A 14,230-nucleotide genomic window follows, 5' to 3' on the forward strand; every position below is an offset into this window, starting at 1 on the left:
ATATCTCTAGTTTTGCACATATTTGTTATCATGCATGTAAATGTCATATCCCCGAGCTAGACAATCAGCTCCATGAGGTCAAGGATCAGTTTTTATCTAAAATTCCACCCCTGTCTCAAGTGGCTGGCACAATTCTCTGCACAATGTCAGATTTTAGTAACTTGACTTACATTGGGTTGAAGCCAAGAAAATAAGGAAGTTTGATTTAGGCTTAAATATTGGATAGAACCAGTGATGGTGGAGTATTTCACCTCATGGAAATAGTATCAGCCATATTGAGAATGAAACAAAGACTACTGTAACAACCATATAAATAAACATTTCTATGTTCTACCTCAGAATTTTGCTCCAATTTTTCCTGTCTTCTTAATTCCTTAGTAAAATGTTAAAACTTTATCCCATTTGAGTGAAATTTAGAAGGAAGAAGAATTTCCTGCCATCTGGCATAGAGTCATGAGGAAGAACCAGTGGAATTCAATAAGAGGAGCACTAGAGTGGAAGTCCTAAGACCCGAGTTCAAATCTTGTATTTTTTGCTACCTGAGAAATTTTAGGCAAATTATTTAGCTTCTCTAGCCTCAATTTCTTTATCTGTAAAACAAGGAGAGATCACACTGCATGACCTCTAAGGCCTTCCCACCTCTAAATCTATACTCCTATTAACATTTAGGTTTCTTGAGGGATAAGCTGGAGGCTGGAAAAAGACTAAACCTTTTGCAGAAAAAGTTGAGCTTTAAAAAGTAGGAAGACCCTGGGAAGCTTCTTTCAGCAGGCTGGTTGCTCTTTGGCAAATGTTAAATCAACAGTCCTTCAGAACAGGGGGTCCTCCTCTTTCATGACCCTCTGCCCTCCAAGGGAGAGATGGGAAGACCCAGGTGGCATCTAAGCCTGCATATTTGAATTGTCTGTTGTCATCTTAACTGTTACCAGACAGAAATCTCTCTCTCTCTCTCTCTCTCTCTCTCTCTCTCTCTCTCTCTCTCTCTCTCTCTCTCTCTCTCTCTCAGAGATCCAGTGGCGAATACCTCCTGAGGAAGGCCACAGGAAGGAAGGGATGACTCCATGCATACTCTCATCAAAGGATGACTTCATATATACTCTCCTTTCTTCCCTTAGTGACAGGTAATCAGAGCAACTGATTTGCTTTCAAGAAAACAAATGTTTCTGAATTTCATGGACCATACGTTACAAATCATAAGTGCTCAGTGCTTTGAACACCTATGTCCCAAGTATATAAACCCTTATCTCTTCAGCTGGAGAAACTAAAGACTTTGAAGAAGTGGTCACTGGAATTGCCCAATTCCCTGGTGTTTTTCTGTTCTATACCTACATTTATCAGGGGGAGGAGAGCTTTGCTGTCAACATAAGTGATAGAGAATCTTTCTTAGCTGTAGTTACATATAGGTATCCTTCTTGTCATACAAGAGTCACGAGGGTTTGGGATGATAAATGTAGTCTGATGAACTGGAACAATATCCAGAGAACTAGAAATCATGAGTGCAGAGAACTTCTAGGTTGTAAAGGACCTCAGAAGTTGTCTGCTGTGCAGTACAAAGCCCTGGATTTGGGACTGGAGGCTGGTTTTGAATCCTGGCCTTGCTTCCTTACTTGTATGAGATCCATCTCTTTCATTAACCCTCTCGGGGCCTGTTTCCTGAACCCCAATAAGGAGGTTGAACTAGATGACCTTTAACGGTCCCTTCTAGCTAAATGTAGAATTCTGGTCCACAATGTTCTCCTTCTGCCTCATCCTTCCCTAGAATGAGGTGATAAAGGGGACAATGAAGACTTCTGGGGCAGCTAGGTGGCACGGTAGATAAAGCACTGGCCCTGGAGTCAGGAGGACCTGAGTTCAAATCCAGTATCAGACCAGAGACTTGACACTAGCTGTGTGAACCTGGGCAAGTCACTTAACCCCAATTGCCTTGCAAAAAAAAAAGACCTCCATTCAAATCTGGCCTGAGACAATTACTAGTTGCGTGACCCTGGGCAAATCGCTTAACTTCTCTCTGCTTGTCTCAGGTTTCCTCCTCTCCTTCTTTGCAAAGGTGGAGGGTACCATGAGTGTGACTACATCACGGACTTCCAGATGGGCTCTATGTATTTATTGGCCAGGTTTAATTGCTTTCTCCCCCCTCCTTCTTTTCAAATCTGCATTATAAGCTGTGGATTTCTGGATAGGATAGGAGGAGAAATGACTATAATGTAAAAAAAGACAATAATAATAATGACAATGAGGAGGAAGAGGAGGACAAAGAGGAAAAATAACCAGTTCAAATAGAGGCCATGGTATGTATTATCTGTGGGATCTTGTAAACGTCACTGAGCTTCTCTCAGTTTCTTCATCTGTGAAACAGAGTCTAGACGAACTTTGATCTTATCCTTCCCTGTCTCTGTTCCAGGAGGCTGACAAGTTACCCTTCCTCCTTTCCTTTCAGAGATATTATGAGGACAAGGCAATGATACATAAAATGCCTTGAGTTGTCTCAAAAGATAAGTGGCCCATTCCTTCAGATTGCAATCAGCATCAGCTTAACTCCGAGGGCCTCTGGTGACCTGTGGACTGATGGAGCAGAACGCTGTCCTCCTCGGGGTAAGGGCTCCCAGGGGCCTGGCTGTTTCTGTTCTGATTGTTCTATGGGTCTCCGTTGTTTTTGGCATCAGCCCTTCTCACAATGAGATCCTTTGGTCCTGACCTTTCCATAGCATTCAAGCTAGCATAAAGTACTTCATGGAGACACACAGCTAGGTAATAAAAACAAATATGGCTCATTTCATTTGCTGGAGCTCTCTTCCTCCTTCCTTACTGAAACATGCAATTTAATTTTTCTCCTATAAAATCCATTCCTATTTTTCAGCCTTGTTATCTGTTCTTATCCTGAAAGTATTAGCTCAAGTTTGACAGAATCCATGCTCTGTTCCTCGGATTATAAGACACAGCTTAATTACTTTAATTTTGGTATTTTGCCTATGACAGGGGCCAGGGTAGAAAAAGGGCCTTAAGGCAATGAGGACAGGGAACACTTGATTGTCACCTCAGTAGCAAGACCAGGGTTTTCTTTTTGGTCAGAGAATTTTGTTGACCATGTCAGGATACCAGCCCTTTGATGAACATAGTAGGATGTCAGCTCTTTGGGAGCAGAAATGGTTCCATTTTCCTTTTTTTTTGTCCTTGTGCACCCAAGATTTAGAATAGTTCTAGGTACACAGTTGGAGTTTAATAAATGTTTAACTCATTTTTGGATTTAACTGAAAGTGAAAGTGTCTGGAGTGACACCGAGTTGAATTGGTGTTAGTTAACATCGATCTCATTATCTAAAAATTGCCGATTCTTCAATTGGCTAAGTAAGCAATAGTTCTAATGGTAAGGTCATCGTCTTGGAAAGGTGTTGTGGTAGAAAGTCGGGATGCACCGTGTTAGGACATAGGTGGCTTAGTGTGAATCTTGGCTCTGGACGTGACTTGTTTGGGTCACTTCGTGTCACAATACTTGCCTCTAGGTCTATCTCACAAGGTTGTCATGAGGCTCAAATTCGATAACAGAGTAAAACTCTATATGTAAGTATAAAACATTTATAATATCTGAGTAAAAACCTATAGAAATACAAAATCTAACATCTGAAGAGTAAAACCCAAGCATAAATATAAAATGTTACTATAATATCCTAGGTTTAACCATCCTATGGGTCATTTTTGCTAGTAATGGATTCATGTGTGAAGTAGGACGAGGGTCACAGTTCTCAAAGGGTACAGTGTGGTCAACAACCTCAGGGTTGGAGTAGGATTAGGGAGACCTCTCTCACACTCTATTTGGGCATATAGGGTTTTCAATTGGAAATCCATTAAATAAGGCAATAGACAAACAGCCTATTGAAATCTATCCAATAGGGCAATAGGTAAGTGGTATACAAGGATTGCCTTCACTGTCTGTTTACCATGGGTACCTTAAGGCTAGCTGCATGTTTGTGAAGGAATTCTATTTTAAAGTTAAGAGAGTTTAATCCTGGCTGGGTTATGTTCTAAGGAAAGAATGTGGGGGTGGCAGGGAACAACTTTACATGCTCAGGGAAGACATCCAATATTCTATGAACTCCTGCGGGGAAGAGCAGAGCTCAGTTAGGTTGGTTTATTAACTCCCCTGGTGGTCTGTTAACCAAGCAGTGAATGAAGCTATACCCAAAGCTTACATCCTGAAGTACTCAAGTTGCTGTGAATTCTCAGGGACCATGGCCATGGGAGACTTAACAAACAAAATCTAGCAAGGTCATTTACTATGCTGCATGGCCACACACTGGCCTATAACCTTGTGGTCAAGGGGAAACTGTGATCCTACCATTCTGCCATTCACCCAGGTCTACAACCTAGGAATTATACTTCTTTCTTGCCTCCTTCTCACCTTCCATATCCAAAAAGCTACTAAGAATGTTGATTCTGTCTTCATAAGAGTTCTCACACAATCTCTTTCTCTCAACTCATATGACCCCCACTTGAACTAGTGCAATAGCCTTCTAATGGGTCTCCCTAATTCCCACCTCTTCTCTCTTCAATTTCTTCCCCTTAAAACTGCCAAATTGAGATTCCTAAAACACAAACCCAACTCTGCCATTCCTTTAGAATAACATTCTACTAGATAGCATCTACCAGCTGCAGCCTTGTGGAAGAAATTCAGAATGCTCAGCCTGGTATTTAAAGGCTTCCGCAACCTGGCTCCCACCTTGCTTTCCAATTTTCTTACAGATTATATTGCTTCTCTGACTCTGCATCCCAGCCAAATAGGCCTGCTGGCTGTTTATTATACATAGCATTCATGTGATCCCCTGTATCTAAGGAATCCTCCCGCCTCACTTCTGCCTACAAATCAGGAGCCACCTTTTTCCTATATGAGATCCTTACTGATCCATCTAGTGGTCTCTCACTCTCTGACATTGCTTTGTTTCTTTTGGAATTTATTTATCTGTGAATAGGGTGTTTTAGCCCATCCCTCCCTCTTTAGTAAGCTCCTTGAAGTCAAGGCTTGTCCCATGTATCCCCAGGTCTTTATACCCCCAACACCTATCCACAGACCTTGGTCAGAGCAGCCATTTAACAGTTACTGACTTAAATTGAACCTCTTCCAGACTTATATAACTGTGAAAAATAACATTTGTTCAAGAGTGAGTCTAACTGGAATAGAAAACTACTTATATTCCCTCTTTCCCTGCTATTCCTATTGCTTAAAGTCTAGTGCAGTGTCTGGCACAGAGTCAACACTTAATTGAAGTGAATAAAATTATCCCTCCTATCACTGTGAGAGGGAGCATGAAGCGTCCTCCCACAAGACCTCCATCCAACAGGAGGTAGCAGAAGCCTCCCTCCTGGCCACTTCTGGCCCACTGGCAGGCTATTTGGTTGCATGAATGGAGAATCTGATTAATTAGACAATTCTTGAATGCCTCTGTCACCATCCATGTTGAAAATGCCTCAGAGTTTCCTACCGATAGCCTTCTAAGCAAACCCTATCAGGATGGAAGTGGGAGATGTAGAATTGGTTCAACAGCTCATTATCCCATTATCTGGTCTTGATTAGACCTACTCTTTGTCCTTGACTTTATTTTATGGTTGATCTGCTGTTTTTCAATCATGCCTGTTTCTACTTGAAGTTATCATTGGAAAATGATTTTTAAAACAACACCAACAACAAAATTGCGCTTTTAATTTAAATACCAATTACCATAACAGAAACGGGAAAGCCCGAGTTCTCTGAGTTTGATGATTGAGGGCACCTCATGAATGTGTTGCCTATTAAACATCTCTGCTCTCTATTCTACAGAATCTCCTGGAGAATCAGCACACAAGAAGAAATAGTAATCTGAGCCCCAAAATTCCCCAATATGGATTAAAATTAATAGCATTTATATAAGCACTTTTGATGTTTGCAAAGCACGTCACATATCTTATTTCAGATGATCTTCACAACCCTGGGAAGCAGGTGCTATTTTCATCCACATTTTCTGGTTGTTCAGTTGTTTCCATCATGTCTGACTCTTTGTGACCCCACTTGGGGTTTTCTTGGCAGAGATATTGGAGTGGTTTGCCATTTTCTTCTACAATTCATTTTATAGATGTGGAACACAATATCAACTGTGCTACTTAGCTGGCCCCATTTTACAGATGAAGAAATTGAGGCAGGCAGAGGTTAAGTAGTTTGCCCAGGATCACACAGCTAGTAAATAAGGCAGAATTTTTACTCAGTTCTTCCCAGAACTCCATCCGCCATTTATTTATTTTATGAATATAAAAAAATCAACATATATTTACCTCTCTATACATGCCAGTGCATTCATAGTAGTCACGTGATGGTAGACCAAGTCGAGGTTGATCAATCTATTAAAAAATACAGAAAAACAAACCATTCAAATAGTTTTGGACACCACATTTTGACAAAAGCATTCTTGCCTATCTGTGAGCTGTCTTAGTTCTTTCCATAATAACGACATTCTCCCTATACAGAGCCAAGAGTCAAATCTTGGCTTGATGTCATAGGACCATAGATTTGGGGTTGGAAGGGACTTTAGAGGTCATTTAGTCCAATCCCTCCACTTTAGAGATGAGTAATTCAAGACCAGAGAGATTGCATGATTGTCCAAGGTCATACAACTAGTAAGAGACTGAGCCAGGATCCGAACACATCCTCTCACCCCAAATCCAGCTCATTTTCCCAAGACACCCCAAGGCATAGTGGATAATCTCATGAGGTGGAGGGTTCCTGTTCACTCACATTTACTTCTTAGGCATGTTTCTCAGGACATTTGTTTTTCATGTAGAAGTTAGATCAGATGGTCTCTGAGGTTCCTTCCTACTTTTAAATTCAATGATTCCATATTAATGTGGTACTGGAATAGACCAAGGTGGTCAATGAAAGACTCACAGAATCTCAACACTGGAAGGTGCTACGGAGACCACTAATACAACCTGAACATGAAAAAGGATCTGTGCTATAACACACCCAATTACAACCATCCAATTTTCATTTGGAGTTCTCTAGTGATGGAAAGCCCAGAAGCTCCCAAAGCAGCCCCTTCTGCCTTTGAAGAGCTCAAATGCTTAGGAAGCTGTTGATCGTCTCAAGTCAACATCCATCTCTCTGTGGCTTCCACCCTACATCTCCCCTCATTCCACTCTTTGGGGCAAAGCAGAGCAAGTCTAATTGCTCATCAAACTAATGGCCTAACAGCCATTTAAATATCTGAAGACCACCATCACATCCCCCATTTATGAATTATGCTCCAGGTATCTTTGAAGCACAGAGAAGGAGAGCTACCTTAGATTGAAGAGACAAACATCGCACCTCTAGCACTTTTTGGGGTGGAGGGTTGAGATTCTTGGTGGTAATCTCAATGGAAATCTTTGGGGAGATCCCTCTAAGTTTACTTCTATGACAGAAAGGAAAGAATGGAAATTGCTTCTCTCTTTTATAGCCATCATTACTAGGGCCAGGCTGTGGTGCCCTAACAGGAGAGTGAAGGATGCAGCTAACCTCCCATATAGCGCTAACCTGGATGATTCCCCATTACTCACAAGCTAAGTGCTGTTTTCATACTCTGATGTAGTCTTAAAGCATCAATGAAGCTGCCTTTGACCTGTCTCCCTATGGCGAAGTATAGAATTAGAAAAAACAAGCCCGTTTATGTGATCCAGTGATTCATATGATAACTGCACCCACACAGGGCCCAGGGCCTACATTCCAAGGCAGAGATGATGGTGGGTACAAGACAGGTAGGATACTGGTAGAGGGCCTACCTACATGAGATTTTCCAAATTTCATCCACCAAATGTCTAATATGCCCACTTTCTCAAAGTGCCCATGTAGGGCTTTGCCTCCAGAACAAAAAAGGAGTATTTGGGAGAGGGGGTTGTTAAGGAAAATATCATGGGTTCATCAAATTTAGATCTGAAAGTAGCCTTAGACATTGTTGAATCCAATCCCTCCTCCCCTTCATGAGAAAGCTCATAACCTGAAAAGGGAAGAGGTTTCCAGAGCAAGTCAGTGAGTGGCAGAGACAGGATTCAAACCTACATCCTCCGAATCCAGACCACTCTGCCACTTTTTCATCTGTTCCCAAGGAGGGCTGCTGCTAGAAATGAAACACTGATGCTGTCTATTCTATAGCATTGAAGAATTGGCACAGAGAGAGAATTGGAGGCCACCAATTTCCATGAAATTAATCATATATAACTGTGTAAGAACTATGGGACTGGAAAAAGGATCAAGAAACTAGAATGAATTCTACCCACAAGCATTTATTGAGTGCCTACTAAGTCCCAAGTATAGCTTAAGGTGCTAGACATACAGATACCAAAATGAGAATGCAAATTTCTGATCTCAAGAAGCTCACACTTTAATAGAGCAAGAGTTTTTAACCTCACTCTACCTATCTGAAGTTTAGCAAGTTCATGGAGTTGGATGCAAAGGCATGAAGGTGAGAGAGCTAACATTGTGCATGAGAATCAGGTAGTAGGCCAATCTGGTTATTGTGTAGACTGCAGGAAGGTTAAGATAATGCATAATCAACCTGGCAAAGAATCTGAAGGGCTCTGGACCATGACTCCAGAATGCTTTCTTTTGCTTTGTTTGTAGATCTTTGATAAAAACCCTTTCTGAAGTTTCTAGGCTTGACCTAAAAAGTTCTCAAGACATAAATGTTTTGCGTCTTCTATCAGATTCATGAATTTCAACAGCAGCAGGCCAGGGTGCAATATTCAATCATTTATAGCATCTGCAGTGTGACATTTTGGTTACATGATTCAAAGGGCACTGCAGCTTTTTCTGTGGAGTGAGGAAAAATTGGGTCCCAAATCTCTTTGTGGAAGACCCCTCACTGTCTTCTTCTGCTTTATTTATGAAAAGGAGCCTGTATTCTTTGCATGAGAATATCAGTAAGTCACCTTATTTCTCTATTCTTTCCAGCACAGCATTCTTTCATTTTCTATGAATTAGCATTATAAATATTGGGGAGGGGAGGGCAAAGAGGAAATGTTTACAAAATAAGTGATTAAAGAAACCATTTTCTCATGAGAATCCCATATATCTTTGACAGCATATGGGTTTATGACTGTCTTGCTCACAAAATTTGAATGAGCAAATACTGTATTTCGAGATACCAATGAGATCAATGAGTAGGTAAGCTTCATTGCATTTTCGAGAAAGCTTTAGGCCATGCCAGTAACGGGAAACTTACGTGAATAATATGCTGCATGGAGTTCTTATCATCTGTGCCAATGAAAAGATTGATCAGGACTTTTTTCCCAAAATTTGAGTTCAACTCTGCAATGGATTGTTCAGCTGTCCAAGAACTACCTAAGGTGTTGAAAGGCAAAGTCAGGCTTTTAAAGACGTGTATAGAAAGTGGAGATTAATGTGAAATTCTTTTCGAATTTGGTGACAAACATATTCTATGTGCCAACTGCCTTACCATATACTGTTTCCCAGTTGTCCATTGCTACTGGCCATTCATGGATCTCTGGTAAGAGTTTTAACAAAGGTTCACCACCTCTGCTATCAATTACAGCTTTGGGAAAGAGGGAAGAAAGAAAGAATTCAATAGGAAGTCTGTGAAGAGTTTTGTGCCCAAGGTATCAATGTGTGGCTATTGATAAGATCTACAGACTAACAGCCATGTGAAAAACACTTACATTCATTTAAGCAGGATCTGTACAACGTTTTGGCTTTCTGTATTGCTACTATATCTTCGGTTTTCGGCTCCTCAAGAACACCTGAAATAGGGCATTTAAAATAGGCATCAACACTCGTCTCCAACCTCCATGAATTTGCACAGGCTGTTGCCATGATTATTCACCTCTATCTCCCACAATCCCTAGCTCCCTTCAAAGTTCAGCTCAAGGGCCATGTCTTCTAAGAGGCCTTTCCTTGTTCTCCCATTTGTTAGCATTCCCAGATATTATTTTGCATTCATCTTGTATTTATTTGGCATTACTTACATGTGCACATGTTTCCAACCAGTGGAAGATAAACTCCTTGAAGGCAGGTACTATTTTTCTATTTATATCACCCAGGTCAAGCCTAGTGAATAGTGCACCTCACAGGGACAAAATATATTCTATTTGAATTGAAGTGAACTCAACTTTACAATTTTAATTAAGATTCTCCGCAAGTTCAATGTAAATCTTGTCTTCCTAGACACAGACCTGTTCTTTTCTGGTTCAGGTATAAGAGAAACCTCTTCCAAAACCAAAGTGACCATTTGTTTATGTATGGGTGTATGTGTAGAAACAAATCCACTGCATTTTAATCTGCACTGATGACATGTTTCACATGAAGATTCTCAAAACAACCTAAAGTAAAATGGAAAGAATCCCTGAATGTCAAGTGGATTTATGCCTCAGGAGACTTGGAATCAGTCAATCAATCACCAAAGATGCATTTATGAAGCACCTATAGCTAGGAAAACCAATAAACAGTCCCCATTTTCAAGGTGCTGATGTTCTCCGAGGGCAATGAGGAGTAGTGCATTTGGATGGAGTCAAGAAGACCTAGGTTCAAGCCTGGTCTCTGATACTTCCTGGCTGTGTGACCCTGGGCAAGTTACATTATATCCCAATGCCCCAGGTGACTCTTTAAGACCCTAAGTTATGGGATTGAGTTGTCTGTATCGTGGGGGGAGTTTACATATTAGAACTTGTCCGCACTGAGAAAATCATGGGTTTGGGCCAAAAATTTTTTTTAAAAGATGGATTATCTTTATTTATAATTTATATAGTGTATTTATTTATATAATACATAATGATTATTAATATAATATTATATTTTATATTACAATAAATAGTAATACCTAATTATCTCTATATAATTGATCCATGTTAAGGTGCCTGCTTGTTGAGAAGTCACCAAATATAAAAACTTATTCTTCTACAAAATAACCTTACAGGAGAGAAAAATAGAGTCCCAAGGATATGCCAAGTTGTGGTACAATGGAAAGAACTCTCTTTCTGGAGTCGGAGGATCTGGGTTTCAAATTCAGCCTTGAATGCCCATTGCCCATGTGGCCTTGGAAATGTCATTTAATTTACCTGGGACTCTATTTCCTCATCTGCAACATGAAGGCACCAGATTAGATGGCCTCTGAGCTATTATCTAAGGATGGGTATGTCAGTAACAATGCGGTTCTCACTTAACTGCTCACCTACAAAAGCTTACAACCAAGGAGAAAAACTTGTATGGGGTGAAAGAACCAAAGACATGTCAAATGCTATGAAGATGTGTATTCATGCTGGGGGTTTTCTGGGATTGACCCAGGAAATGATCTCTTTCACTGCTTTCCTCCTGAAGGGGTGACTGGAATTACGGAATTATTCTTTCTTGAAAATTCCAAAATGGTCACTCAGCTCGACTTTCTTGACTCTTCATTGCTATGATAGGTTAAGCATGTGCTCTTACCCACACAGAGGTCCTTCCATCCCCTTGAATGAATACTCAAGAAGCAGAAAGTTCATTGGCTCTACTGTCAGAGGACTTGGGTTCAAATCCCAAATGATACTTATTCTTTGTAAGACCTTGGTCAAAAAAAAATAACCTCTATGAGCCTCAGTTTCCTCCTTTATAAAATGAGGTTACAGTTGAAATAGTTGGCCTCTAGATCTATGATCTAGATATAGATCTATGTATGAGACTACACAATTACTATACCTCCATCACTTTTTGTCTCCCAATGGAAGGGGTCGATCCCTCTCACTCAGGCTATTCTCCGGTGGCTTACATTGGCTGCTAAAATAAACCTTTGTAATTTGCTCTATAACTGCCACCTTTAAAAATATTGTGTGCCCAAAAAGAAGGAGTTTGGTACCCAGAAACAAATCCACTGACCTTTCAGAACGACTTCTAGCTCATCTCGTAAAATGTCAAAGTTACTGTAACGTGAGCTGGTCTCTGGAATGACGTTCCGCTTTAACCAGCCTCCGCAGGCATATTTGAAAAAGTCTGTACAAGGGTTGACGGTGTCATCCATGTTCTGAATCAGCCGAGCCGCTAAAATACAAAGGAAATAAATATTTGGATGTAAACATTTACTAGAAAAACACACACTAAATAGATTTCTGGGCAGCGTATCAGGGATGCAGGGGAGGGAGATGGCAGAGAGAGCAGAGACCTTGAACCTGTGCCTAGGCCATCATCAGTTATGCAGATCAGACATTAGCATCAAGTTAGAGAAGCAGTATAATATACAATATAGTCAGTGTTCTTTCTGCTAGGAGAAATCCTGGATTCAAATCCGAACTCAGCTCCTTGCTATCTATGACTTTGAGCAAGTCACTCAATCTGGGCCTCAGTTTTCTAATCTGTAAAATTGGGGAGGGAGCTAGATTACATAAATGCTAAGGTCCCTCACAGCTCTATTTATTGCAGATCCTTTCATTCCCCTTATTGTACAAAATTGTCCAAATTATGTGTATGTGCAGACCAGGTAGTCCCTTCTCTCTAAATCAATGAGTCTGTGTAAAGTGCCTCCACAGGGCCCCATGATAGAAACTGGAGATACAAGGACATAATAAAAATTGCCCTTGAGGATTCAGTCTCAGAACCAATACACATCATCTCAGCAGGCACTTAGACCAGTCTACTCAAAGAATGACCTTTTCTACTGAATACCCAACAAATGATCACATACAGTTTTGGGAAGTATGATCCTCTCAGATGAGGGGAAACACATAACCTTCCAGAGGTATACAGCCCATTCCTCTTGGGGATAGCGCTAATTGCTTGGAAGTTTTTCCTGACAGCCAGACAAAAATGTCCTCTTTGCAATGTTCACACAGTGGTCCTAGTTCTGACCTCTAGGGAAAAATAAAGGAAACACGTCTAATCTCTCCATTAAATAAATAAATATTTTGTTGGTATTTAAATGTGTATATTTATATTTGATTTTTTTTACTTGTACATTTATTCATTTGTTTATTTATTCATTACTTCCTAACTTCTTGCAACAGAATCCTCTCTTTTAATAAAGTACCCCAAACCAACTGGAACAGTTAAGCTCTTCAATGTCTGCCTCATTTTGTACCTAAACTCTTCAGAAAAGAGGCAGGAATGCTTCATCATCAATCATCTGAACTCAGGATTGGTCACCATGCTGAGCAGAGATGGCTTGGAAAGATGGTTTCCCAAGGTGTTTTCCTTCCCATCATCTCTCTCGTACTGAACAACTCTTCAAATACCTGGTGACAACTGTCATCTTTACCTGCAGTCTTCTCTTCTCCAGTCTAAACAATCCCACTTTCTGTGATTAGTTTTTTTAAAATACTCTAATGTCTTTGATGTATTATTTTTTCCTCTTTTCTATTCAATTTTTAAAATTCTGAGTTTAGCAAACATTTCTATATACGGAGTAGGAGAGAAAAAAATTGTGCCCGATGAGGAAACTCTATTATATACAGCTTGCTTTAAATATAGATATATAAATATGTATAAAAAGTAAATTCAAGCTGTTACTTTCAAAGCTGTCCTGCTTTTCTGTGCTTCCTTCTAAGCTTCCTTTTGTTCCATCTGTTTTAAAAATGTTTCAATGACCTTCCCTTGTTTCTTTTTGGAGGTCTATCTCTAGCTCTGATGTCACTCCCCCAATTTCCCTACTACCTCAAAAATAAAAATACTTGTACCAAATAAGCAAAATCAAGCAAAACGAATTCACACACTTGCCTCATCCAAAAATATGTCTCACTCTCCACCCTTTTGTCAAGAGATAGGCAGGTAACATTCTTTATCATCAGTCCTGTGGTCTGCATTGATCAGAGTTTTTAAATCTTTAGTCTGAATAATGCTGTACTGTATACATGATTCTAGTTCTGTTGATAAAAATCTACCCAGGTTTATCTGAAACTGCCCTTCAACCAATTCTTGCATGTGTAAACTTGAAGTTTGCTTGCACTTCTCTGGAAGCTCTCCAGCTTGCCAATGCCTTTCTTAAAATGTAGTGTCCAGAACCGAACTCAGTACTCCAGATGAGGTCCAACCAAGACAAAGTACAGAGGGACCATCACCTCTTTATTTCTGCAATATTCTTATGTTTACCTTATTGCAGTTCAAGTTGATATTAATTTTTTGGCTACCATATCATGCTATTATATTTATTTTCTGCTTAAATTTGTTTGCTTCATTTGTGAGTGTCCCTCAAATCTAAGAGGGAATCATATAATTTTTTTTGACTAGGCAATGGGGTTAAGTGACTTGCCCACTGTCA

The 14,230-nt window shown here is 40.1% G+C and overlaps 1 protein-coding gene across 3 annotated transcripts in view; it reads right to left on the reverse strand.

The window, feature by feature from the left end:
- MME (membrane metalloendopeptidase) overlaps positions 1 to 14,230 on the reverse strand; it is a 132,383-nt gene that overhangs the window by 75,840 nt on the left and 42,313 nt on the right. For all 3 annotated transcript variants that reach the window (XM_027876124.1, XM_027876122.1, XM_027876123.1), the window contains exons 4-8: positions 11,860 to 12,021; positions 9,672 to 9,752; positions 9,452 to 9,547; positions 9,218 to 9,336; positions 6,297 to 6,362 (exon numbers count right to left, since the gene is read on the reverse strand). In XM_027876124.1, the coding sequence (XP_027731925.1) occupies positions 6,297 to 6,362; positions 9,218 to 9,336; positions 9,452 to 9,547; positions 9,672 to 9,752; positions 11,860 to 12,021 (524 nt within the window). The remainder of the gene's footprint in view (positions 1 to 6,296; positions 6,363 to 9,217; positions 9,337 to 9,451; positions 9,548 to 9,671; positions 9,753 to 11,859; positions 12,022 to 14,230) is intronic.

Source organism: Vombatus ursinus, unplaced genomic scaffold (assembly GCF_900497805.2).
Source record: "Vombatus ursinus unplaced genomic scaffold, bare-nosed wombat genome assembly UNPS02014810.1, whole genome shotgun sequence".
Lineage (NCBI taxonomy): Eukaryota > Metazoa > Chordata > Mammalia > Diprotodontia > Vombatidae > Vombatus > Vombatus ursinus.